This window comes from Cervus elaphus, chromosome 25, assembly GCF_910594005.1.
Source record: "Cervus elaphus chromosome 25, mCerEla1.1, whole genome shotgun sequence".
Taxonomy (NCBI): Eukaryota; Metazoa; Chordata; class Mammalia; order Artiodactyla; family Cervidae; genus Cervus; species Cervus elaphus.
The window spans coordinates 28,959,746-28,983,948 of NC_057839.1; the positions used below are offsets into that span (position 1 = coordinate 28,959,746).

General features: G+C 40.3%; 2 protein-coding genes across 3 annotated transcripts in view; both read right to left on the bottom strand.

Annotated features, from left to right (window-relative positions):
* ITGA1 (integrin subunit alpha 1) overlaps positions 1-24,203 on the bottom strand; it is a 163,124-nt gene that overhangs the window by 128,938 nt on the left and 9,983 nt on the right. The gene's annotated exons all lie outside the window — the stretch shown is intronic.
* On the bottom strand, positions 17,091-21,484 carry PELO (pelota mRNA surveillance and ribosome rescue factor). The gene is made up of 2 exons (XM_043887638.1): positions 20,744-21,484; positions 17,091-20,441 (listed from the first exon to the last, which is right to left on the bottom strand). The coding sequence occupies exons 1-2, from the start codon at positions 21,467-21,469 to the stop codon at positions 20,007-20,009; spliced, it is 1,161 nt and encodes a 386-aa protein (XP_043743573.1). The 5' UTR covers positions 21,470-21,484; the 3' UTR covers positions 17,091-20,006.

Below are 24,203 nucleotides of genomic sequence, written 5' to 3' on the forward strand. Positions count from 1 at the left end.
GTAATGGGTTTGAGTCCAACTTTGAAATGTGTCTACCACAGGAAAGTAGTAAAGCCTGTTGTGCAAGTACACATGGCTTCAGGTTAGCACTTCAAAAAGCAACGGTGAAACGCAAACAGATTCCAGCGTGATAACACACCAGCATCTCAACTGAATCCACTTTAAGAACCACACTATTTTTTAAAACTCAGCAAGCCATGATGCTCTTTTAAAGAAATAAATTTAGCAAAATAAAGATACTAAGATTAATGTTATGCTGAATTAATAACTTATGAATATGAATATATATGTGTATATATATATATATATATATATATATAGTCATACACATTTTCTCCTTGGATAAGTTATCTTAATTATGCCTAATTTGTAAATGGACTCTATATCATGCTCCAGGCCAAATATCCATAAATTGTCCTACGGGGCACATTTCCCCCACCGTCAGTTTTTGTAAATAAAGTTTTATTGGAACACAGTCATGTTCTTTAGTTTACTATTGTCTATGGCTAATTTTGCACTAAAGTGGAAGAATTAAGCAATTCTGATTAAGAATCAGTCTCTTACTCTGACAGAAAACAACAAAATTCTGTAAAGCAATTATCCTTCAATTAAAAAATAATTAAAAAAAAGAATTAGTCTCTCACTCAGGAGACTGTGAGGACTGCAAAGAATAAAACTGTACCATCTCTGTCTCCTTACAGAAAAAACGTTGCTGACCTCTGCCACAAATACAATTGGAACAACTTTTAAAAATATGTATGTTATAATGTGCATATGCAAAGACACATATTTACAAATAGTTTAGTTCTTCAAATGTCTGTACCATCCTAATCTCCTATGCTTAAACAAATAAAAGGCAAGAAATGGGGTAAGATTCTGGCAGATGAAATAAATATTATTCTGATTTTGCATCATTTTTAATCTTCAGGAAATTAAAGCACAATTATACAGTTCTGCATTTCTGTTACTTACCCTAGAATGATGTCTGTCTTCTCAATCTACTTTAGTTTCTATGAGTAAAATCCATTTCACATTTAATTAAATAAGAAGCTCTAATGAAGCTTGTGACCAGATCCCCACTGTGGCCACAGATGCTAACATTCATTGAACACCTACTATGTGAGCTGAGTACTTACATAAAAGCTCCATAATTTAGTGTACAATCCCCACGGACAGAGGAGCCTGGCAGGCTACAGTCCATGGGGTCGCAAAGAGTTGGACACAACTGAGTGACTAAGCACACAGCACATTTCCAGGTGGCATTATCTTCACTTAGAGAGGTTCACAATGGTTTAGTGATGCCCAAGGTCGTACAATCACTTAGTTATGGAATCCAGGTTTGGACCTAGTTCTCTGGAAACCAAGCCTAGGGTACATTCTACTCCAACCCGTGTATTCAACAGTTCTGGTATATTAAACTCTTACTGACTTTTTACAAAAAGTAAGAAAGCCAAATAAGGGAAAACAAGTTCTGAAAAGATTAGCATCTTATTAGGTTTGAACCAGACTAAATGTTTAATGGAAAAATTCCTCAGATATTATTTCTTAGTGGATAGCATTTAAAGCTTTAGAATGTGCTGGATTTGAGAGGTTTTAAACTGTCCCAAACTGATTCCAAACTGACACAAGTTTACCACCCCAAGTGCTTCCATTTCTTTTTGCTTTTAGGGAGCCAGTTCTGTCCAGGCAAAGGAATCCAGCTGCTAGGTGACACTCCTTGAAAATATTACTTCGAAGAAAATCCCCATCTGTTTAGCCAGTCATAATACAGACAGATTTTTACTATTGTTATTTTTCCTGTGATTCAGAATAAAAGTGAAAAGGTCTGGGAGGGAATAAACACACCACTTTCCAGAAAAGAGGAGACTGGAAAAAGCTTTGCCATCTCTCTGGGAGGTTAAACCTCCAAAACTCTAGGAGGAGATGTGCAAGGCTAGGCCCTGAGGCCACTCCTCCTGGGACTGGCTTCAGAGTCCTTCCTCTGCAAGCAGGACCCTGGTCTCAGAGAGATGGCCGGGCAGGTGATGGTATGCAATGTGCTTAGTCACTCAGTCTTGTCCAACTCTTTGCAATCCCATAGACTATAGCCTGCCAGGCTCCTCCGTCCATAGGATTTCCCAGGCAAGAATACTGGAGTGAGTTGCCATTCCCTTCTCCAGGGGATCTTCCTGACACAGGGATAGAACGCAGGTCTCCTGCATTGCACAGTGCACAAGAATTTGAGCAAGCTCCAGGAGATGGTGAAGGACAGGGAAGCCTGGAATGCTGCAGTCCATGGGGTCGCAAAGAATCAGACACGACTGGTGACTAAACAACAACTCCTACATTGCAGGTGAAGTCTTTACCATCTGAGCCACCAGGGAAGGGTCAACTCTTATTTCAGCCTACAAGTGAGCCCTTCCTATCTAATTCACAAAACAGTGCCTTCAACAGCCCCCAGTTTCTCTATCCCTCCCAAAGAATGGCAGTTTCCAGTGTGTTTATGGAGTGGGCTGGAGATGAAACTTTATTCCATGACTTAGGAATGAATCTTTTATATCAATAGAAATAAACACTAACTTCATGGTTTAAGATCCTGCTATGAATAGCAGATATGTTCAACTGTCTATAAGGCATCATTAATAATCAGCTTTCCTATAAAGAAATCATCTTCATTTGAAAACAAGGACATCTGTTTTGCTTCCGCTGGCACATGGGTTTCTTTTCAGAACTGAAAACATGTTCACTGTTCATGGATATTTTTTGAGTCCCAAGGATAAAAATTTTCAATAGCATCTAAAGCAGGTAAAATGTCTTGAGCATTTATTCTGGATCAAGAATTATAAAAAGTGTCAAAAATCTCAATTAAAAAAAAACCCTATTGGGTTGGCATTTAGTTTATTGGTAAGGAGATGGAAGTCATCACTGAAATGTCCTTTTGGAGACACTAAACCCAGGAGGTATAATTTCATTGCTTTTATCCTTAACTATCACCTAACACTGTCTTCCTGTTGTATGTTGTTCCTGCCTTTATGGAGTTTTTGTGACTTAATTTTGGTGATACACTTTAAATTAATCTTAATTTATCAAGAGTATAAGCCTACTTGTAATGACCAATTGAATTTTGTGAGAAAACTCACAGTATCAAATTTCATCATAAACATAACTACCACTACTGTAAAGACATCTTGTAATTAGGTACCTCCCTGGAGTAACAGTCTCAGGTGACTGAATTGAGAAAGGTGAAGACCTTATTATTTTAGGATATTAGAATCATCTGGAAGAGATGATAGTTAAGTAGACATTTATTTGTATTCAGTGTTATTATTGAAAGGTTTAGGTCAATGTTTTTCAAACACAGAAGAGATCAGCTCTTCTCCATTCTTCCAACAAAGGCTCTAAAACTAGAGCCAAAGGCAGTCCTGGACAGGAATACACCCACCCATGCTCCTCCCAATCTCTACTCAGCAAAGATCTCTCTGATCAAAGCCAATCATGGCCAGTGGTACTGAAGAGATGAACATGGGGGTGTGGGGTTGCTAGGTGGTGGTGGTGTTCAGTTACCCAGTTGCGTCCGAACCTTTGGACACTTCTTATAATATTTTGGTCACCTGATGTAAACAGCCAACTCATTGGGAAAAAAACTCTGATGCTGGGAAAGATTGAGGGAAGAAGGAGAAAAGGGTTGCTAGACAGTCAGTTAAATTTGAATTTCAGGTCAGCCATGAATAGTCATTTAGAATAAGTCTATCATGTTCGCTATTCCTCCCAGCCCCTAAATTTGACAACGTTAGGAAGAGAAGCACTTGCTATGTGTTTTATATTTTAACGTCGGCTCACCAGGTAGCCAATGGACAGGGGAGCCTAGTAGGCTACAGTCCATGGGGTTAAAAAGAATTGGACTTGACTTATCAACTGAGCATGCATGCACACACACCTCCAAACTGAGGTTTAACCACAGGAGAGTAAAAATCCTGGTGAGTTTTGATCTTTAGAAATTTTGTAACCTAGTCTGCTTTGCATTTGGCAAATGCTCAGTTGCTCAGTCATGTTTGACTCTTTGTGACCCCATGGACTGTAGCCCTCTAAGGCTCCTTTATCGATGATATTTCCCAGGCAAGAACACTACAGTGGATTACCATATCCTCTTCCAGGGGATCTTCCTGACCCAGGGATTTAACCTGCATCTCCTGCATTGGCAGGCAGATTCTTTACCACTGCCCCACCTGGTAAGCCCTAGTATTTGGTGTCCAAGAGGAAATCTGGTTATGTTTGCTAGTTCCTCCTTTTTCACGCTTGAAGTTTGACAGCTGGATCGGAAAGCAGTGTTGAAATAAGGACAAGTGTGTGTTTGGAGTAATGAGATAGAGCATCATCTTCCTCTCTCCTTCCATTTCCTTCCACGGCCAAATGTCAGCTGGGGAAAAGCAGTGATAAGAGACTCAAGAGGCCCGAGGTAACCTCAAGAAGATTGTGACTATAGAAGCCAGGTGCTCCCTGAGTCTCCGGAACTCCCATTGTTCTTCAGGACTAATACTGAATCTCCTGCTCAGAATTTCCCAGTCTAAAAATTAATGATCCCTGGACTACTTCAATAAGCCACCATTTAAAATCTAACAATAGAACTGGTTCTTAAGTTCTTACTGGTGAATGAGACATCCGTCCCCAAATCAGGAGCCCAAGAGAAAACTGAAGTCAAGATTTAATGGAAGTAGTTACATGAAAGAAAAAAAAATGTGCCAAGTATTCAACTAGTTTTTAAAAAAGAATTTTAAATTTATTGTTAATAGGAGGATAGTTGCTTTACAGTGTTGCACTGGTTTCTGCCATACACCGTAAATCAGCCATAAGTATACTTATATCTCCTCACCCTTGAACCTCCCTCCTACCACCCCCACCCCATCCCACCCCTCTAGGTGGTCCCAGAGCACCATACTGAGCTCCCTGTGCTATTTAGCAACTTCCCACTAGCTATCTCTCTCACATATGGAATGCATATGTTTCACAGCTACTCTCTCAATTTGTCCCACCCTCTTCTTCCCCGCTGTGTCTGCAAGTCTGCTCTCTATGGCTGTGTCTCTATTCCTGCCCTGCAAATAGGTTCATCAATACCATTTTTCTAGATTTCATATATATGTGTTAATATACCATATTTATTTTTCTTTTTCTGACTTACTTCACTCTGTATAACAGACTCTAGGTTCATCTACCTCACTAGAACTGACTCAAATTCATTCCTTTTTATGGCTGTGTAATAGTCCATTATATATATGTACCATAACTATGGTTAGGTAATTTATTTTTTCCTAAGAAGATATGAAGCCTGAAAGGGATGCAGGCTTCCTAAAGGTTTCCCTAACTAATTAGCATCTCTGCTGTGATGAAGAATGTAAGAGTCAAAACTTACTGGATTGGATGAACTAGTGTTGGGACAGCAGGCCCTAGAGTCAGACTGACATAGGTTCCAGGCTCAGCACCACCCCTGCTCCTTCCAGCAGGTGCTGAGTTGGGGTCTGAACAATGACAGTCTGGCTGCAGGCCTGCGCCCCTAACACGGTATAGAGGCTGCCTTTCATGGGACTTAGTAAATGTTAATTCTCATATTCCTACTGTTCTAAAATGGTTAGTGGATCTTTTCTTTTGTTTTTACTCTCCAGCATCCACACACTTTTCCTAGTTGGGGAAGCTGTGGAATTTCAGGATGCAGAGGAGACGAGGATAGGAGTATGGACTAGCACTTCATCCTGCCTGCTCGTCCGCAGAAGGTGAACCGATGAGCTCTGGATGGCAACCTGATGTTCCTGCACCTAAAGAGTATTCTCAGAAGCTCTGTTTGAGTTGTTTTCTAAACACTGGAGTATAATTGATTTACAATGTTGTATTAGTTTCTGATGGAGAAGGAAATGGCAACCCACTCCAGTATTCTTGCCTGGAGAATCCCAGGGACGGCGGAGCCTCGTGGACTGCCATCTATGGGGTCGCACAGAGTCGGACACTGCAGCGACTTAGCAGCAGCAGCATTAGTTTCTGCTGTACCGCAACATGAATCAGCCATATGTTATCTGATTGAGTTTTACATTCATCGGATTGGTGGTGGCTGTCTGGGGGTGGCAGTTCCATCTGCTGCTTCGTCCTACACAGATATTTCTGTATTTGACTATAGGGATTTGGCTATGTCTTCCTTTTTTCTTCCTATCTGAGACATCATCTTTTAAAATATTTCTTTGTTGCTTATATTACCAGAGTTGCTTTCTGTTGTTTGCAAATGACATAGGAATAGCAAGAGAATTGCGGTTTGTTTATGGCTTAGAGTCAGCTGAAACAGTCAGCCAAAGAAAGCTGAGCAGTGGAATAATGATATTCAAATAATCATTAACAGGTACTACAGGAATTAAGGTGACTAAATGGAAGGAAAGACAACACCTACAGTTCAATCTAGGAATTAAAATTAATTTTACTTGATTGGCTAGGCTTCCCTGATAGCTCAGTTGGTAAAGAATCCACCTGCAATGCAGGAAACCTGGGTTCGATCCCTGGGTTGGGAAGATCGCCTGGAGAAGGGAAAGGCTACCCACTCCAGGATTCTGGCCTGGAGAATTCCATGGACTATATAGTCCTTGGGGTCACAAAGAGTCAGACACGACTGAGTGACTTTCATTTCACTTACTCGATTGGAAGTTTAGTGGTGGGTCATGGCTGATACAAATCCAATCTCAGCACTGCAGGGATGCACGAGTTTTTGAGGCTCAGTACACAGAGTGAGGACCCCTTGGATGGGTGGTTATGGTTCTCTGTGTGCAAACAGTGGTGTCCTTGAAGGAGTTGCTCTTCCTGGCATGCACTGAAAAGTGCTTTTCTACGTTCTTCTTATTGTATCAGTTACAAAAGTACAGTTTTCACCTCCATCCTCTGTGCAGTGATGTGAGACATGCATTATATACACTAATATAAAATAAATAAATATATTATAAAGACTGAGAATGATCTGGCTAGCCTGTCTATTGCTGAGGATAACTGAACAGAGTGGGTCTACTTTTTCTGGTGATAGCACCATCTTTGACAGATGGAAGGGATTTATAGTACGAAAAAGCTTCAGGCATTTCTTTTGCCTTATAGTCCCATGGCTGATCTACTGCCCTAGTGGTATATATGTCCAGAAGATGTAATAAGAAGGAGGAATAAAATTCAGTTAAATAGAGCTCTTATTAATTTCCACGCATTTTGCTTAAATCATGTTATTCTTTGCAACTCTATGAGGAAAGTTTCAGCATTTTTTCCACTTTAACAGATTAAAGCTCATAAATCTGAATTTGAGTATTATAAAGGTAACATGATTTGCCCAAGGTCACAGAGTCCATCTATGGTAGAGCTAAGATTTTCTAGCTAAGAGCTAATGTTCACTGCTGCCTGTTGTTTGAATGAAAGAAGGCATTCAGAAGATGACCCAGACTCACATACCATCTTTTGAGGTGATTCCAAACAGTTGTGCTATCTTCCTGTTGCCAATGATTTTAGTTTTCACTCTCTGTACAATATGATTTTGCTCTCTTGTTCTGTCGTACATAATTCTTGAATCCCAAGATTTATAAGGCCCATCCTCCAAGGAGCTTCTTTTTTTGTAACCCCTTCACTATATCAAGCAATATATGGACATCAATTAATAGTCACAAATTATTCACTATCAGTCCTAATGGTGACTTTATTATAGCAAGTCAAAATATTACACCTAAAGGGATAGTCAAATCCCACAATGAGGCATTAAAGAAATATACTCCCCTCATCAACTTTTTTGGAGAAGGCAATGGCACCGCACTGCAGTACTCTTGGCTGGAAAATCCCATGGGCGGAGGAGCCTGGTAGTCTGCAATCCATGGGGTCGCTAAGAGTCATACACGACTCAGAGACTTCACTTTCACTTTTCACTTTCACGCATTGGAGAAGGAAATGGCAACCCACTCCAGTGTTCTTGCCTGGAGAATCCCAGGGACGGGGGAGCCTGGTGGGCTGCCGTCTATGGGGTGGCACAGAGTCGGACACGACTGAAGTGACTTAGCAGCAGCAGCAACTTTTTAAAGTTGTCTTTTCAGTACTGGGGATCTACAATTTCACAATTTCTTCTAAGCTCCATCTCTTTTTCTAGCCAGATGCTGACTGGTACTGTGGCCATAGAACACTTTAAGGCCAGCTGGCCTGGTAAAGGGCCAAGACAACCTGGTTGCAGGTAAGAAAGACCTGGGAAGCTTTTTTGAAACGTACAGATGCGTGGATTCCTTTCCTCAAATATTCTGACTTAATTACCTGGGGGTGGGGCCAGGTTATCATGTGATTTAAAAACTCCCTAGTTGATTTTATTGTGCTGCCTGGTTTGAGAACTGCTTGCCAAACTGAGAAAACATTCCAGTAAAAATAAAGACCTGCCTGTGTTTTCTCATTACCTAGTTCTTTGGGACAGCAAGCAAAGTTGATAGGGGAGGAAAAATAACAAGGAGGGAAGTGGCAGGACTGTGCAACTTGGCATGTCATTGGAATGTAGTGAACTATTCAAAAATATTTGTAAAGTTCAACATTTTTGTGTACCTATCCACCAAGTATTTTAAACAATTGTTTCTCCCCTAATGCTCAAGTTTTAAGGCCCCCAACAACTTTGAAAATATGGGAGTATTTGGCAAAGCATTCTAAAAAATGACCCTCTGCTCTGGAATTTGCTCCTTCTAGCAGGCTGCTCTCTTTAGCAGTCGGCCAAACCCCAAATTTGGCAGCTTGTGGAATATGGTGCAAAATAGATTCTTTTTAAACCTGAGAGTCACTGAAGATTTATTTTGCTGGAAAGATACTACTTTTAAAAATAACAATTATTGCTACTGCACCAGGTGGAGGCAGGGATCTACAAAGGGGACTAGGAAATCAGTGCCACACATCTTTGCTCAATCTACTGATGGAGATATGGAGGTTCAAAACGATGAAATGATTTCAAGTCACACAACCAACTGGTCGGGCCTGGGCACATTCCGATCTGATTCATAGGCCAGTTCTCACGTCTGCCCACCACAGCCAGAGTCCTCTGAGAACAGCATAGATGCCTTCTTCTGTGATTCACAGTTATTTAGAAAGGCAGTGTTTTTGCAAATGGTGATATACAACCTTTGGTAACTATAGCAAATAGTGTGTAAATTATGTCATTTTTGGTGAGCAAAATCCTTTTTATACTCTCAAGTATAAAATCTGGTTGTCTGAGTTTCTTATTTCTGACAATTAGTTTCTAATTCATTTAAAAGGATATATGTGAACCCATGCATCAAATGCAAATCCAAGAGCTTTAACATCTGCAACAAACTATTATAAAAAGGCCAGATCTTTCTTCACATTTCCTATGAACTCATACCATTCCTCACTATATTTTACTGTGACCCAGAGAGAGTCTGAGATAAGGGTGAAAATGATTCCCAGAAAGGCAGGAAAAATTCTAACACTTATTAAGTTCTAGGCAAGGAGTTAGGCCCAGAGTGAGAAATTTCCTATGGTGATAACAGACTCATTTCTTAAAGAGACATGACTCCATTTAATGAGGCAGAGAATGAATTGTGTCTCAGCTCTTCCCACTTCCCCACATTCCGCACTTTGTTCCATTTCCTCTCACCCAGGCTGAGAATATCGCTGAGACACAAAGGGTCAGAGAACTATTCCCAGAGTTCTTTCCTCCTCATAAAATATATTTTGTTCTTTTCTCCTTTCTGTAGAAAATTTCCTTCCACCATACCTGATCCACGATGACCATTTAGTAAAATGTACTACTTCAGAGGGGACAACAGAGGATGAGATGGCTGGATGGCATCACCGACTCGATGGACATGAGTTTGAGTAAACTCTGGGAGTTGGTGACGGACAGGGAGGCCTGGCGTGCTGCAGTTCATGGGGTCGCAGAGTCGGACACGACTGAGCGACTGAACTGAACTACTTCAGAGAGAAGTTGTTATTATTTATGAAGGTTATTTTCCTGAATTTTATATCAAGGATAAAATGGTGAATACAGAGATAGGAAAGACCCCAGGTCTTCCTGCTGTCCAGCCTCAGGCCCAAGTCGGCTCTCTATCGCTTCCCACTTGACCGCAGGCCCAGAAGTCTGTTTCCCTTTCCCTGAGGTGGTCACCACCACCCACTCTACCCTGGACATCCTCTTTTCCAGGAATGGTTGTGGAGTAGGACATTATGTCCTGCTCCCTCCGCTCACTGTCCACTTCCTTGCTGTCCTGCAAAAAGCAGCGAGCTCTCTTTTTGGTTTAACTATTAAGCGATGAGAGAGAAAGAGGAGATGACAAAAATATGGACAATACAAAGGTTCTGGAATCTTTCTGTTCTTTTCAGTCATGGTCCTGTCTGTGTTTCTGATTCTACTGATGCCTTTCACTTCTTTTTGAGAGCAGGAGGCAACAGAACCTTTTTGCTCCATGAAGTCTCTTCTCAGGTTTGTTGACTCTTTACTGTAAATATTTAACATCTAGAGAGCTGAGAGATTACAGGAGACCACTATTGAGAAGAAAAATATTTTACCAAGTAAATCTGAGAGGAATGCTTTCAGTTCTCTTTGCCTCATTTCTCTAGAAATTAATGCAAGATCAGTGTAAGCTTCTGAAATCTAGCAATTTAAGCTCCAAGAGCACCTCCTCAGTGAAGACAGGCCGAATTAAGAGCACTGAGTTCCCAGATTCTCACACAGTTCTGATTCCTGTATCTATTGAAGTGCTAGGAAAAACAACAACAACGAAAAACCTCCTCTAAATTATGCTCATAGGATCAATGAGTTGAAACACAAGATTAAAATGTTTTATATCCATAGAGCAATTTTTCTCATTGGTTTCAAACAAAAAGTTCTAGTTTCTTTCAGTCTGTCCCAATCCTAGACTGGGCTTTCCCCAGAAAGGAACTATGATCTTCTCTATTCACCTCATGACCTTGGGGGCTGGCACACAGTAGGTGTTAGTATTTAGTAAGTGGATGTCAGAAGAATGAACTTACAAACCAATCAGAAGAATCCAATCTGAATGAACTGGTTCTCAGAAGAATCAAGGCATGAGGCTGAGTCTTTCTCTAAGTTATCAATCCTCTATAGGCCTCAGCTGTCTCAGTTTACATCCCTATCATGAAATGAGGTAGATCAGATGATAGTAAAGTTTCCATATAGCATTGATTAACCTTTTATGATTCAAAATGATTCAGTCATGCACTGCAATGTATTTTCAATCTTCCTCTTCTCTATACCATCCCCACTCCACCCCACCCCCCCCAAAAAAAAAACCAAAGTGGCTTCTACCATTGTCAACAATACACTTGGAGAAGAAGAAAAAAATCTTAATTATGGTCATGGGATCAATCAGTTGAAACACAAGACTAAAATGTTTTATATCCACAGAGCAATTTTTCACACTGGTTTCAAACAAAACGTTCTAGTTGATGTTTACACTAGGACTTGATGAAAAATTCCAGACATAAAACTTCTGGAACTTAGACTTGAACTCAGAGAACTTCCTACCTCTGAATAAATTTTACAACTATAATCTACTGGAATTTTTTTCCTTAACAAGTATTCATCTTTCAACAATTATTTAAGTTTTCTCATCAAGACTATTATGGTAAAACTCTGGCTATCTGGAAATGTGATTCTAAGTGTGGAAGATGGATGAAGATTTCTTTGACTATCTTTTAATGATTTTGGAGGACAACAATTTTGAAAGACATTATATTTCCTTGACTTCTGAATGTAATGCACTGAATAGAATTCAATCCTTTCCTCAATATGTACAGTAGTTATTATAACACAGTAATGTCCTCAGGCCCCTGTGAAAGCCTCTAAGCCCTGGATTTTTTCTTTTGATGGCAATCCGGGATCTACCTAAGCTGTCATTTCTCACCGCAGTCACCTCCCTGTCAGTTTGGCCACTTGTGGTCATTTCTCCTTGATATCTAATTTGCTGACTAAAGGCATGGACACATTTCTTAATTCATCTTTACATATGCAAGAGTAGCATAATTTCTGCTACTTAAGGTGCTACTATGTTAGAATAATGCATACATATTAACATAGTATGCATAACACTTTTTAAAAAACAAGCTTACTACAACTAAATGTGAAATAATACACAGATGCTGAGTTTGTGAGGCTTGGTTTAACATGTAGACTTAGAGCAGTCTCTGTATACTTTCTAATCCTCAACTATATTCCAGATTAGAATGCCATATGATTGAGATCTGACTTTTCATAAGAGATGAAAAATAAGTGGTAGGTAAATAAAAAACATACAAAATGATTGTACAAACTTTGACCAATTATACAATTTAGTGCTATCATTTTTTTCTTTCTATTTCTAGATACATTTGACCTACTCCAAACAGAAAACTGAGGAATGGACTACCACTGTTATATTTTTTTAGGGAGTTGCTTTACTGGGCACCTTACCACAGCTACTGGCTATGTGATTTTGGACAAATTATTTAACCTCTTTTAACTTCAGGGCAACAGAGAATGAGATGGTTGGATGGCATCACCGACTCAATGGAAATGAATTTGAGTAAACTCTGGGAGATACTGAAGGACAGGGAAGACAGGGAAGCCTGGCGTGCTGTGGTCCATGTGGTTGCAGAGTTGGATACAACTTAGTGACTCAACAACAACAACTTCAGTTTTCTTATCTGAAAATAGTAATGACAAAGCCTTTCTCCCAGTGATCTTCAAAGATCTAAATAATTTCTTTTAAAGCGCTTCCCATAGGTCTGGGCTTCAATAAGCACATGGTGACTTTTATTTTAACAGGTTGTCCATTCTTGGAGTTGCAACAGTGGCACCAACCCCGAGCACGGCCAGGCAATGTGGCTGCAGAGACATTGTTCTCCTGTTTTTGCTGTCTGGCAGATACTGCCTTGCCTCAGTATTGGGTGTTTTCAAACCAAATGTGGCAGCCTAAATTGAAATGAGCTCTTAGTCCTCTATATCTCCTATGTTATAGAAAAATAGGCATTCTGAAAAATGGAGGAAATGTTAAGGGGTGAAGGAAAGGAAACTTGAAAGAAGACAGGGAATCCAAATCCCTACAATTTATCATAAATGTCATGATCTTAAGCAACTGGCATCTAGAAAATTCCTACATTGACGTCAATTGTGATAGAATTAAAATAGCCCCTGTCAGAAGTAAAAGTGTTAGTGTCAAATTTGTATGCAACTAAAGAGTTGCACACAAAAGTGGATTTTCCTTGAGGAAACACATTCATTTCTCTTAAATTTAAATGAATGAATTCACAATATTCCAGTTTCATTCCCAGTGTTATTTACTACAACAGAATATACTAACATGTTTCTTAAGATAGAGAAATTAAATACTGCAAAATAAATGGGCTATCTTTCAATTAGTATACTTGGGAAATCTACAAAGAACACATATTCCCTAAAAAGGAAGGATTCTTGCCATATAAAAAAATAATGATGAATGAGGTTTTATCATTTCCACTTCAGCTTAACAAATATCTTTTGCCAATACTTTTTCATAGTCTTTCTAATTTAACTATCTCCTTCCTGAATTTAGCCAATTTCTTTTTTATTTCTAGTTAAGTTTATCCGCTATTTAATAATGTTAAGTAACTCAAGTTGTTCTAGACCATTACTGAAGATTTTGTTCTCTAATGTCTTAATGAGATGCATTGCTGACTTTGAATTTTTTCTGAGTAAGGCGTCCTTGATACACAAAAATATATTTGTATCTCAACTCCATTAGAAATCATTTTTACTTTTCCATAACACTTTTATACTGAACTTCTACATTGAGAATTCATCAGTAAAACACATAACACATTAAGAAAATCTTGAATAGCACTTCTCTAAACGACTAACTCTCTTAAATTATATAAACTGAATTACAGCACAAAGTTTAAATATGCTGACATTAATTTAAAGAAAACTATTTAGGGCTTTAAAAACTTTATCTGAAATTTATTTTAATTACTTTTTACATCCCGATTTTAAATTCTTTTCACTAATTTGGAGCTCATTTACTGAAAAATGTGTATCAACAAAATTATGGGCTGATCAAAATCAACTTTTAAAACAGATATAAAAAAACTTTGCAAAATTTATGCCACAATTCTGACACTTGTGGTTCTTCAGGGAATAAAAGAGGAAGTGGTGAGGGAAATCAAAGATATGCAAACTCCAAAGGATGGTGAAGTACAGGGAAGCTTGGTGTGCTGCAGTCCAAAGGGCTGCAGAGTCAGACACCACTTAGTGACTAAACAAGGGCCCTATAGCAGTAACCTTTCGGCCTGAAGGAAACAGAGCTTGCTAACAACTCCTGTACTCTGGGAATCCAGAAAAAAAAATCCCTTAATAAATTCAGTCATCACCTTCTAACATTTCTCTTTTAAAAACAAACTTTTCATGCACTAATTTGATGAGCTAGATGGGTGGAGCTTCCCTAGTAGCTCAGTTGGTGAAGAATCTGTCTGCAGTGCAGGAGACCCAGGTTCGATCCCTGGGTCAGGAAGATCCCCTGGAGAAGCATATGGCAAACCTCTCCAGTATCTTTGCCTGGAAAATCCCATGGACAGAGGAGCCTGGTGGGCTGCAGTCCATGGGGTCGCAAAGAGTTTGGCAGACTGAGCAACTGACACACACACAGTGTGTGGGTGGGATGGGGGGTGGGGTAGGGGTGGGGCAGGAGGGAGGTCTAAGAAGGAGGGAATGTATGTATACATACGGCTGATTCAGTCTGTTGTACAGCAGAAACTAACATTGTAAAGCAATTATACTCCAATAAAAATTACATATACAAAATTAATTTGGCTTTTGCTCCCCAACTTAGAAATTTTTCTTAAAAACTTGTAAAAATTCAGTTTTCTGGGAAATCAACACTTTAACTATTCTACATGTATATCTCTAGTACACTAGAGAGATGTGTAAAAGAAAAAATAATGACCTGGCATATTAATTGTTGAAATCTATAAATACCTGTGCTTTATTATAATACAGATAACAGAGTCAGGTAGCATTTGAAGAGATTAAATATTGCTCTTTCCTTATGCTTGGATGTTTGGTCCTTTTTTATTTCTAGTTTCACTAAAACTTCCTAGGTTAGTTTTCTTTTTTTGGTCCATGATTTCAGGTCTGCTTATATGCTGACATCTTTTGTATTATTATCCACAGTCAAATACTTTATCCTGAACTTCAGAGTTGTATGCACAATCGCCTAAGAAACCTTCTTCTGGATATTGACTGACTCAGTCATTCCATTTTTTTTTTTTTTAAGCATCTACTTTATGTCAGGGTTTGTTCTCAGCACTGGGGATATAGCAATGAACCTAACAGACAATGATCTCTGCCCTCCTAGAGCTTATATCCTACATAGATGATAAGCAAAGCAACTAAGTGAATTTAAGCATTACAGAGAAAACTTAAGGCAAGGAAGGATAAGGGAAGCTTTGAGAAGGTAGTTTTTAAAAAACGCTGCTTTTTTTTTGGTCACTAAGGTGACATTTGCACAAAAACCTGAAGGGAGTTAAGCAAGCATATAGCGATGTGGTAGAAAGGCATTCCAAGAGTCCCACAGGCACTTCAAACCAGATTCCAAACTAAACTTAGTTTTTCCTTGCAAGCCAGCTTCTCTTCCTAGTTTTCCTGTGTCTGAATTATGCCATCATCTCTCCCACCATTAAGAAAAAAAAAAAACAAAAAACACACTTGAGATTTATCCCTAGACTCGACTCCTTCCATAACTCGGAACAATCTCCATGTCCCATTGATCCTATCTCTCAGTGTCTCCTCATGACTTCTAGTCACTGTACTGCCTTGTTTAGGCCATCGTTTTCCTGTTAAATTTTTCTAGTAAGTTCTCTTAACCTGTCCCCTTGTCTCCAATCTTGCCACCTCCAACCCATTCTTGATGTTGTCAGTGATATTTGTGAAATGCAAAGTTTGTCATGCCATCCTGTTTAAACTTTTCAATGGTTTCTAATGGTCAAACCTACACTTTATTATGGCACGGGAAGAGGGGTGTCAAAGGTGATGAGCACATTTGCCCTGCCTGCCTCCTCTTCCAGATCTTTCCAGGTTTATTATTTTAAGCAAATATGCTGGCTCTGGAAAGTTCCTCCTAAAAGCCACCTCTTACAACAGTGTGTCCTCTTAAAGGTTCTACAAGTTACTCTTATAACAGTGATTTATGTTTCTTTCCTAAATCCAGCTCAGTACTTGATACAAACAGGCACTAAAAAAATGGATAAAATTAAATGTACTGCCTTTAAGAACTGGTGTAAGTATGGTTGTCCCATATCTAAGCTCTAGGCATAATCAAAAGGATTTCTCTTTCCTCAAACCCTAAGAAAACCTTAGAAAGCTGTTTTCAACATGTAATTCAACATATTTTGATACTGAACACAAATAGCCAGTATTATTTGCTTGGAAAACCATCTGATTTGAAACTGAAATAATACTTTCCCAAAGAACAGCTTTTTTCAGGGGAATTTCCATATACACCATTTCATCTGTGTACTTTTGTTTTTTTTTAAAAGCAACACAGAGAATTTCAGTTCCAGTATATAGGAATTGCAGAAATTATGAATCACTTCTCTTAAATATGTGAAGCTGAGCGATCTGGTTAAAAGGATTAAAAAACGTCATTAATAAGTGACTGAAAATAAGCAGACGTAACAGAAAATTAGCTTCACAAAGTTATTCTAGTGGTACCTGGGAGGAAAATAATTCAACTTGAATATAAGGGAGTAATGAAAGTGAAATACAGACAGAAAATTAACAAAATACTTAACATAAACAGGAGGCCAGGAATAGCAAAATATAATTCGATATGCATCATACCTGCAACAAAAGAAAACAAACTGCAAACTTCTCATTTATTGAGCCTAGCAAGGGTAGCAATCTGTTTACAACAAGCACCTGGGAATAAACAGAACCTTATAGTACAACACTGTATTAATTTGAGGTATGTTATTGACAGTGTTTTCATTTGTTACCAGTAATTCCTTACTAATGCATAGCAATTGGAATTAAACTGCTGTATGCTTTCCAAAGACCTATGTTTCATTTTGTTTTTTAGAGAACAGTAAAAAAATAATTATTTGAACCAATTTATTTTATTATGTTCCTATCACTATTTTGATATTTACACCTATGTATCTAGGAAGATTTATACTTGATAATGGTATTGGTAAAAAATGTAACTTTAAAAAATACAAATTCTTAAAGATACTTTAGACATAGAAACAGGCTTTCATTTATTTTTATAGATAATTTAATTGAATACTGGTAAGCAGTTTTCCCGAAAGATCTTAAAACTCAAATCTCTTTCTCTATGGCTGGCAACCCTAGGCAGAGATTAACTGGCACAGAGAGAATAAGCCACTGCCTAAATGTTTTATCAGTTTTTATTACACATGGCAATCAACTGGAGATGCTAATATACAGGCAGCAATTCAACAGGTCTAGGGTAGAGTCCTGGATGCTAGTTTCTAACAAGCTCTCAGGGGATGCTGCTGGTTCATGGAAACCACACTTTTGAACAGCAAAGCCTGAATCCAGGGTCTCAGCCTTGTTATCTATTGGAAATCACCTGGGAGCTTTAATAATGATTAAAAAAATACTCTATCACATCTAGGACTGCAAAGCTATTTAGTCTGAGGTCCAGTCTGGGTATTGAGTTTTTATAGTTTCCAAGCTGAGATGAGTTCCCAAGCCCACCTGGGCTTCCCTGGTGGCTCACTACTTAAAAGAGTCTGCCTGCAAAGATCCCTGGGCAGGAAGATCCCCTGGAGAAGGAAACGGCAACCCACTCCAGTATTCTTGCCTGGAGAATCCCACAGATGGAGGAGCCTGGCAGACTACAGTCCATGGGGTCAGAAAGAGTTGGAAACAACTGAACGACTTCACTCACTTCCTTAAGCTAAGATGAAGCTAAATTTGAGAATTTAACATCCTAAAACGTATTGGTTAGATTTACCGTAAGGTTTTCTTTCCTCTGGTTTCTATCACCATGGTTAACAGCTAGGACTAACCTGTACTCGATAGATACTGAGCAAGAGGCCCCAAATCTCCAAATTCTGACTGAAAACACAACGCACTATCAATAAGGTTCTAATATTAAGAATCTTAGTGACTTAATATTTACACTCCTACCAAATTGTTAATAACAGACATTTTATATCTTAAATATCCATAAAGTTACAATGAAATGACAATTTAAATCACTTTAAGAAGTAGATATTTTAAAATGTGCGTTTAAAGTATATGGAGGTGTCTATCCCTAACTACAGGCTTCCCTGATGGCTCAGTGGTAAAGAATCCACCTGCCAACGCAGGAGACCTGAGTTTGATCCCTGGGTCAGGAAGATCCCCTGGAAAAGGAAAATGCAACCCACTCTAGTATTTTTCCCTTGGAAATCCCATGGACAGAGGAGCCTGGCGGGATACAGTCTATGGGGTCACAAGAGTCGGACACCACTTAGCAACTAAACAACCACCACCGCTAACTACAGACAAAAAGGTTCAGGTTAGTTAGGAAGTTTTTTATAAACAATATACAAACTTGGCACATCAACAGAAAGGCTCAGAAGACACAGGAAGGACAAGCAAATTATACTTAGTGTCCTTATTTGAAGCAGGCACCACGGTTCCTGGAGTTACAGACTGAATTATCACTCTTTGTTCATAGGGCTTTCCTATTATTTTACTAAGTTGAGATGTGAAAAATGTTAAGATGTGATTATATTTCAAGGCCCCCTCCTTAATTCTTAAATTGCACACAAAAAATAATGGAAAATATTTTAAACTCTCAGGTATTTGCATAAAGTCCCTAATTACAGTAAACAGCTGGAGTACAAATCAACTGCTATTTACTAATGATGTGATGGGCTTCCCTGTTGGCTCAGACAGTAAAGAATCTGCCTGCAATGTGGGACCTGGGTTTGATCCCTGGGTTGGGAGGATCCTTGGAGGGGGGCATGGCAACCCACTCCAGTATTCTGGCCTGGAGAATCCCCATGGACAGAGGAGCCTGGTGGGCTATAGTCCATGAGGTTGCAGAGTCGGACATGACTGAGCAACTAAGCACAATGATGTGACAAACTTTCTGAGCAGGCTTTCTCATCCCTCCATTAAGAATGTAAATGCACATACAAATTCATGGTAGCATTAACTGTAACTATGATAACCTCCCAAATACATAAATAGTGTGGCAGAGCAAAGAACTCAAGTACAGACTGCACACTATATCTAGGTTTGCCAATAATTAGCTCTTAATAAGCAAATCCCATACTTAGCCTCATTTTACAAATAAAAGCACCTTGAGTAGGCTATCCTGAGAATCTTTAGCAGATCAAAGCTCTACAACCTAAAAGTAACTAATTAGGTGCTCCTCTAAAATTTATTCTAAACTAGCAAAGAAAAACCCAGCTTATTACTTTTAACGAGATTGGTTTAACAAGTTTCTTAAGAAAAACAGATTTTAAGTTTAGCCTCAGGAGTCTTCTAATTATTATGCAATTATTTAAAATAGCAAATAAATTTAAAAATTAAGAAAAACTGGAATGTGGGGGAAACAGCAAGAAAAAGGATCATGTAACAAGGTGTAAAAATACACTGTGCCAAATTAAAATAAAGAATGTAAACTGAAGATAATGAGATATTAAAAAGCTTTTCCTAAGGAAGACTACGTCAAGGCATGCTGTATGGGATTTTTATGTTCCATCCCAAAGAATATATAGGCATTCTTTTTAAATATACAAAATGTTTCTAAGAGCTGTGAATAACTCATAATTCCAAAATAAAATTATCCCAATTAATAATATATGGAGATTATTTCCTTTTATTGTTCAGTTTGAAAACATGTCCTGCCAACCACAAATCACCTAGTGACCAAATACATGAAAAATCCCTGTAAGAACCACAAAGTGCCATTTTTGCAGCTTTCTTCACAGGATGCTGAGAAAATGTAACAGTGAAGGAGTGAGACACAGGTTGTCTCAATTATTAATTGCAATCATTCATCTTCTTCAGAACTGGAATCATTCTCTTGGTCAGAGAGTTCAGGGACAGGGAAGCGGAGGATGGCAGCTATTCCGGTCAACTGGCTGAGCTGTTCCCCAGACACGTGAAGACTAGAGAATATCCTAACGGTGCCTGCGTTCTCTTTCACGCTGTCCACCAGCCGCACATACCGGCTGCGTGTGGCTACATCCTGGTGCCTGAAGAGCTCATCGCTGATGAGCAGTGTGTCAATTGCCATGGCCTCATTGGCCTTTTCCACCTGCTTGAGTCCATAAAACGCTCGGTCGGGCTCGTGTTGCAACATTTTGTAGAAGTCATCCAACGCCTTTACTTCCCCAGCGGCTTTCGTGTCTGAAAGGCGGCTAGCTACTGTAGGGTCACAAAGAGCCTCCTTCAGGGAGTACTTGTGTCCAGAGGAGGCATGTACCTAGAATCACAATTATAAAAGTTAGACAGAAGAATCTCTTAGGGTATCTGTTAAACTGCCCACAATGACCTCAAGCCAAAAACAATGCTAAGGTTTTATATATTTAAGAATTTAAACCAAGTTTATTACATAAAATCTCTAGCCGCTTAACAGGTTTCTTTTCACTGCATTATCCAATTCACAATCCCAGCCAAGTTAAACCCTTTTTTCCTCTTGTACTACTCTGAGTTCTAAAACTTTAGGAGTAGTTTAAGCAAACCCCTCTGCCCATGCTTAATTATCCCTGGGTAAGACTGTTTTACCTGAAGGAATTTGGACCGGTTTTCCAGGATTAATTTGTTGTCGGTCTTCACTGCCTGTTGAAACATGTAGTCGCAGAACTGCTCCCTCACAAATCCTGGGCTGGCCACTAGGACGCACTTTACAACATCGAAGTGTATGTGGCGCTGGATGGCCTGGACCACCTGTTCATAGAACCGCTCCAAGGCCCGGTCGTGCTGCGAGCAGTTGCCTTTCCGTTTCCGAGGGATGTTCACTTCCACCTTGGCCCGAGTGAGGGTCATGCTGGGAGTGACTAAGCAGATATGGGCGAGGCCCTCCTGCATGACCACAGCCGCCACATCGGCGCTCCAGGCTGGGTCACAGGCTTGCTCGATGCGCTCCAGAACCACACTGTCCCACTGTTTTTTGGCCAGGGTGAACTGGCGGTTGGGCTCCAGCTCGATGGTGTGGTAAGCCCCCATCTTGACATACTCATTCTCCTGGATGTTGGTCCCCTTGACCCGCAGCTGGCAGGCTTGGGAGTCGAAATCGATGGCCTCCACACAGAGAGTGAGGGTCGTGCGGACCCGGTTGCTCCCCACGCTGCCGGTGGAGGACTCGGTCTGCACCTTGCGGATGGTGGAAGCGCGCAGGCTGTCGCCCACCTGCACTAGATTGTAGGTGTGCCACATGTCCTCGGGTTCCTCGGGAACCAGGGTCACCTGGCCCGCATTGTCTTTCTCAATGTCCTTCCTCACGAGCTTCATGACCCTGGCGGGGGCTCACTGCCAAAACAAGAGGAACCGAGGGGGTCCCCACGGGAAAAGGAATCGGGAAGGGAAAGTCTAGGCCGGGAAGGGGGCGGGGCCCGGTTCCTACAGGCACCTGCCTCGCGAGAAGGAAACACGTTATATCCGACTTTTGCGGCTGGGGGGGGGTGGGGCACTTACTCTAGCCCTTCCTTTTCGTAGTCTCGAGGCGCGCCGCGCAAAATCGGCTCGAGAGACACGGCTGCGAACACCTTCCTCTCCGCGGTTCCGGCTGCTGTACCGACCGAGGCTGATGCAACCAGGGCGCATGCGCAGCCCGCGTCCTGCCTCCCGGCGCACGGCTTACGTCCCCAAGGAGGAGGCGGGGCCGCAGCTTGCGCGTGCGCAGGCGCGCTAAGCCCGGAGGTGTTTCCCGAAGAATAAACCACCTAAGGGAAGCACACGGAGTCTTTGGTGGCGAGTCTTTGGTATTAGTGCGGAACTTGGACTTCCTAAGTTTTTTCTTCCACCCCTGTTTGTGAAGAATCTGGGGAGTTGTGAGTGCAAATATATATATATCTATATTTTAAGCTGTATGCTACACCTTCTCCCTATGGATAATTCTAGTTACGGAAAAGTAATAACTTACGGAAAAGTAAAAGGGTCCTGAAAAGTGCACACTTGGCACCAAGGCCAAACTGCGCCCCGCCTTGCTCCTGCCTCATCCGCACTCAGACGGTGCACCCTTTTTGGAGCTGCTCAGTCCGGAAACTGTTTCTTAAGAACGTCTGCTCACGGGGCATCTGGACTGAGTAACGTGCCCAGCTGTTTTCTGCTCTCAGTTGACCAAGTCCGCACGATCTGATTAACCCAGATGTTAGAACACGGGTCCCAGAGAGAGAAGAAACCATCTGTGGAATTTACCCCTGGATGGACCTCTCAGTTGCTTTGATCTGAAGTCCTGAGAACCCCAGAAGTCAAGGTTGGCAGTCTCAGCTTTCCGCTGCTCAGCAGCCTGTGAAATGTTTACGGTAGGGGTTGGGGCTCAACAGTTTAGCACCGGATCTTCATTGTCAAAGCTGAGCTGAGAGCCCAGGACTGGGGAAGTGGAGGAAGGACTGATTTACCCTGACTGAACAGCTGCAGAATTCATCTGAAAGAAAATTCTTATGTCACTTAACATTTTGGGATGAAGGAGAGGCGGGGGTAGTTTGAAAGGTGGGAACTGCCTCTTAAAAGGACCAGTGAATCGAAAAAACCCACCAAATTTTTGAGAGTTAAGATGGCTTCGAGGGCAGAGGGCACAAATCTTCCCCATTCTCCTTTCTATGTTATTGAGTAAGGCATTGGAAGGGAAACTTAACCACCCTAAACTGTAAGACTGGGATGAAAGGACGTAATATGACTTTGGCACAAATCTTGATACCCAAATCTCAATTAACTTCCTCAAAGGTTGTCAGGGGCAAACACAAAGGTCCCCTCCAAAACTCTAGTGCAAATTAGAACAGTTTTTTGTTTTTTGGGGTTTTTTTGGTGGGATCTCCTCTCCCTTGCCCTTTTTGTACCTCCTTTCGTCACCTATCAGACTGAGTGCCCTCCCAAAGTTCCTAACTCAAACTGCCTTCTTCTTCCAGAACTCAACAACTTTACATTGAACAAGGAACTGATTACACTAAAGTGTGAGTATGGCTTTTGTCTCCAACAGACATGTATCTTTTTAAAAGGTGCTTGTTAAGCTTGAAGAATTCTTAACTGATTGTGTGTGTGTGAGAGAGAGGAGAGAGCGAGAGAGAGAGAGAGATCGGTAAAGAAGGAGGAGGAGATGCTTTGAGATGCTCCTTGGTCACCTTTTTAAGTATAATCATCCCCCCTCTTGAAAATCTGTCAAGGATCAAAAACCACAGTGATAGGTACACAGGGCCCTTAATACATGTTAGGTTTTTATTGAAGAGCTATCACTTCTTGAATATTCACCAGGTACATTCCTATGGTTTTTCCAGTTCTTATCTATAAGGTAAATACTTGTTATTCTCATACATAAATGAAGAAAATGAATTAGAGAGGTTAAGGAATGTATTCAAGTCACATAACCAGTATTCAAATCCAGGCCTGCTTAATTCCACACTCATTCTACCAACACAAATCTAAATTTATGGACGCTTGAAATCATCTCCTAAACCCTGAAGGTTATGTGTAGTTGTTCAGTCGCTCAGTCATGTCCGACTCTTTGGGACCCCATGGACTGCAGCACATCAGGCTTCCCTCTCATCCACTGTCTCCTGGACTTTGCTCAAATTTATGTTCATTAAGTCACTGATGCTATCTAACTATCTCATCCTCTCCTGTCATTTCCTCGTAACTCTCACCTTTATCAGTTAAAATAAGACTCACAGCTTAGGAGTCAACCTGGGGCACTGAAAGGAAGGTTCCTTCCTTGCTCTTTTATTACTAAAACAAAAAGGTCCTTATATTCTTTTCAACATAATTTTCCTTCTGCCTGGCCTTGGTCACCATTGTAATTCTTGGGAAAGATCAGATATCACCTTAGAAAAATAAATATATATTTCTACATTGCAAATCAATGGTAAACCTCTGTTGACTGTTGATTCTGTGGTTCTTCTGTTTTTAAATTATGAGACATACTGCTTTGGGTTGTCTTTTAAAATATAAATGTGATTCAGTGACTGAACATACTACAAAACTTTCGTAGAAATGTTATTTGATCTGAAATGTCCGTAACAGAATTTTTTTT

Bases quoted from the DNA above. Each gene is read 5' to 3' on its own strand.
- PELO (XM_043887638.1), bottom strand. From the start codon at position 21,469: ATGAAGCTCGTGAGGAAGGACATTGAGAAAGACAATGCGGGCCAGGTG. The intron at 20,442-20,743 runs GTAAAACAGTCT...TTGTGATTCTAG, and splicing joins ACCGGTCCAAATTCCTTCAG to GTACATGCCTCCTCTGGACA.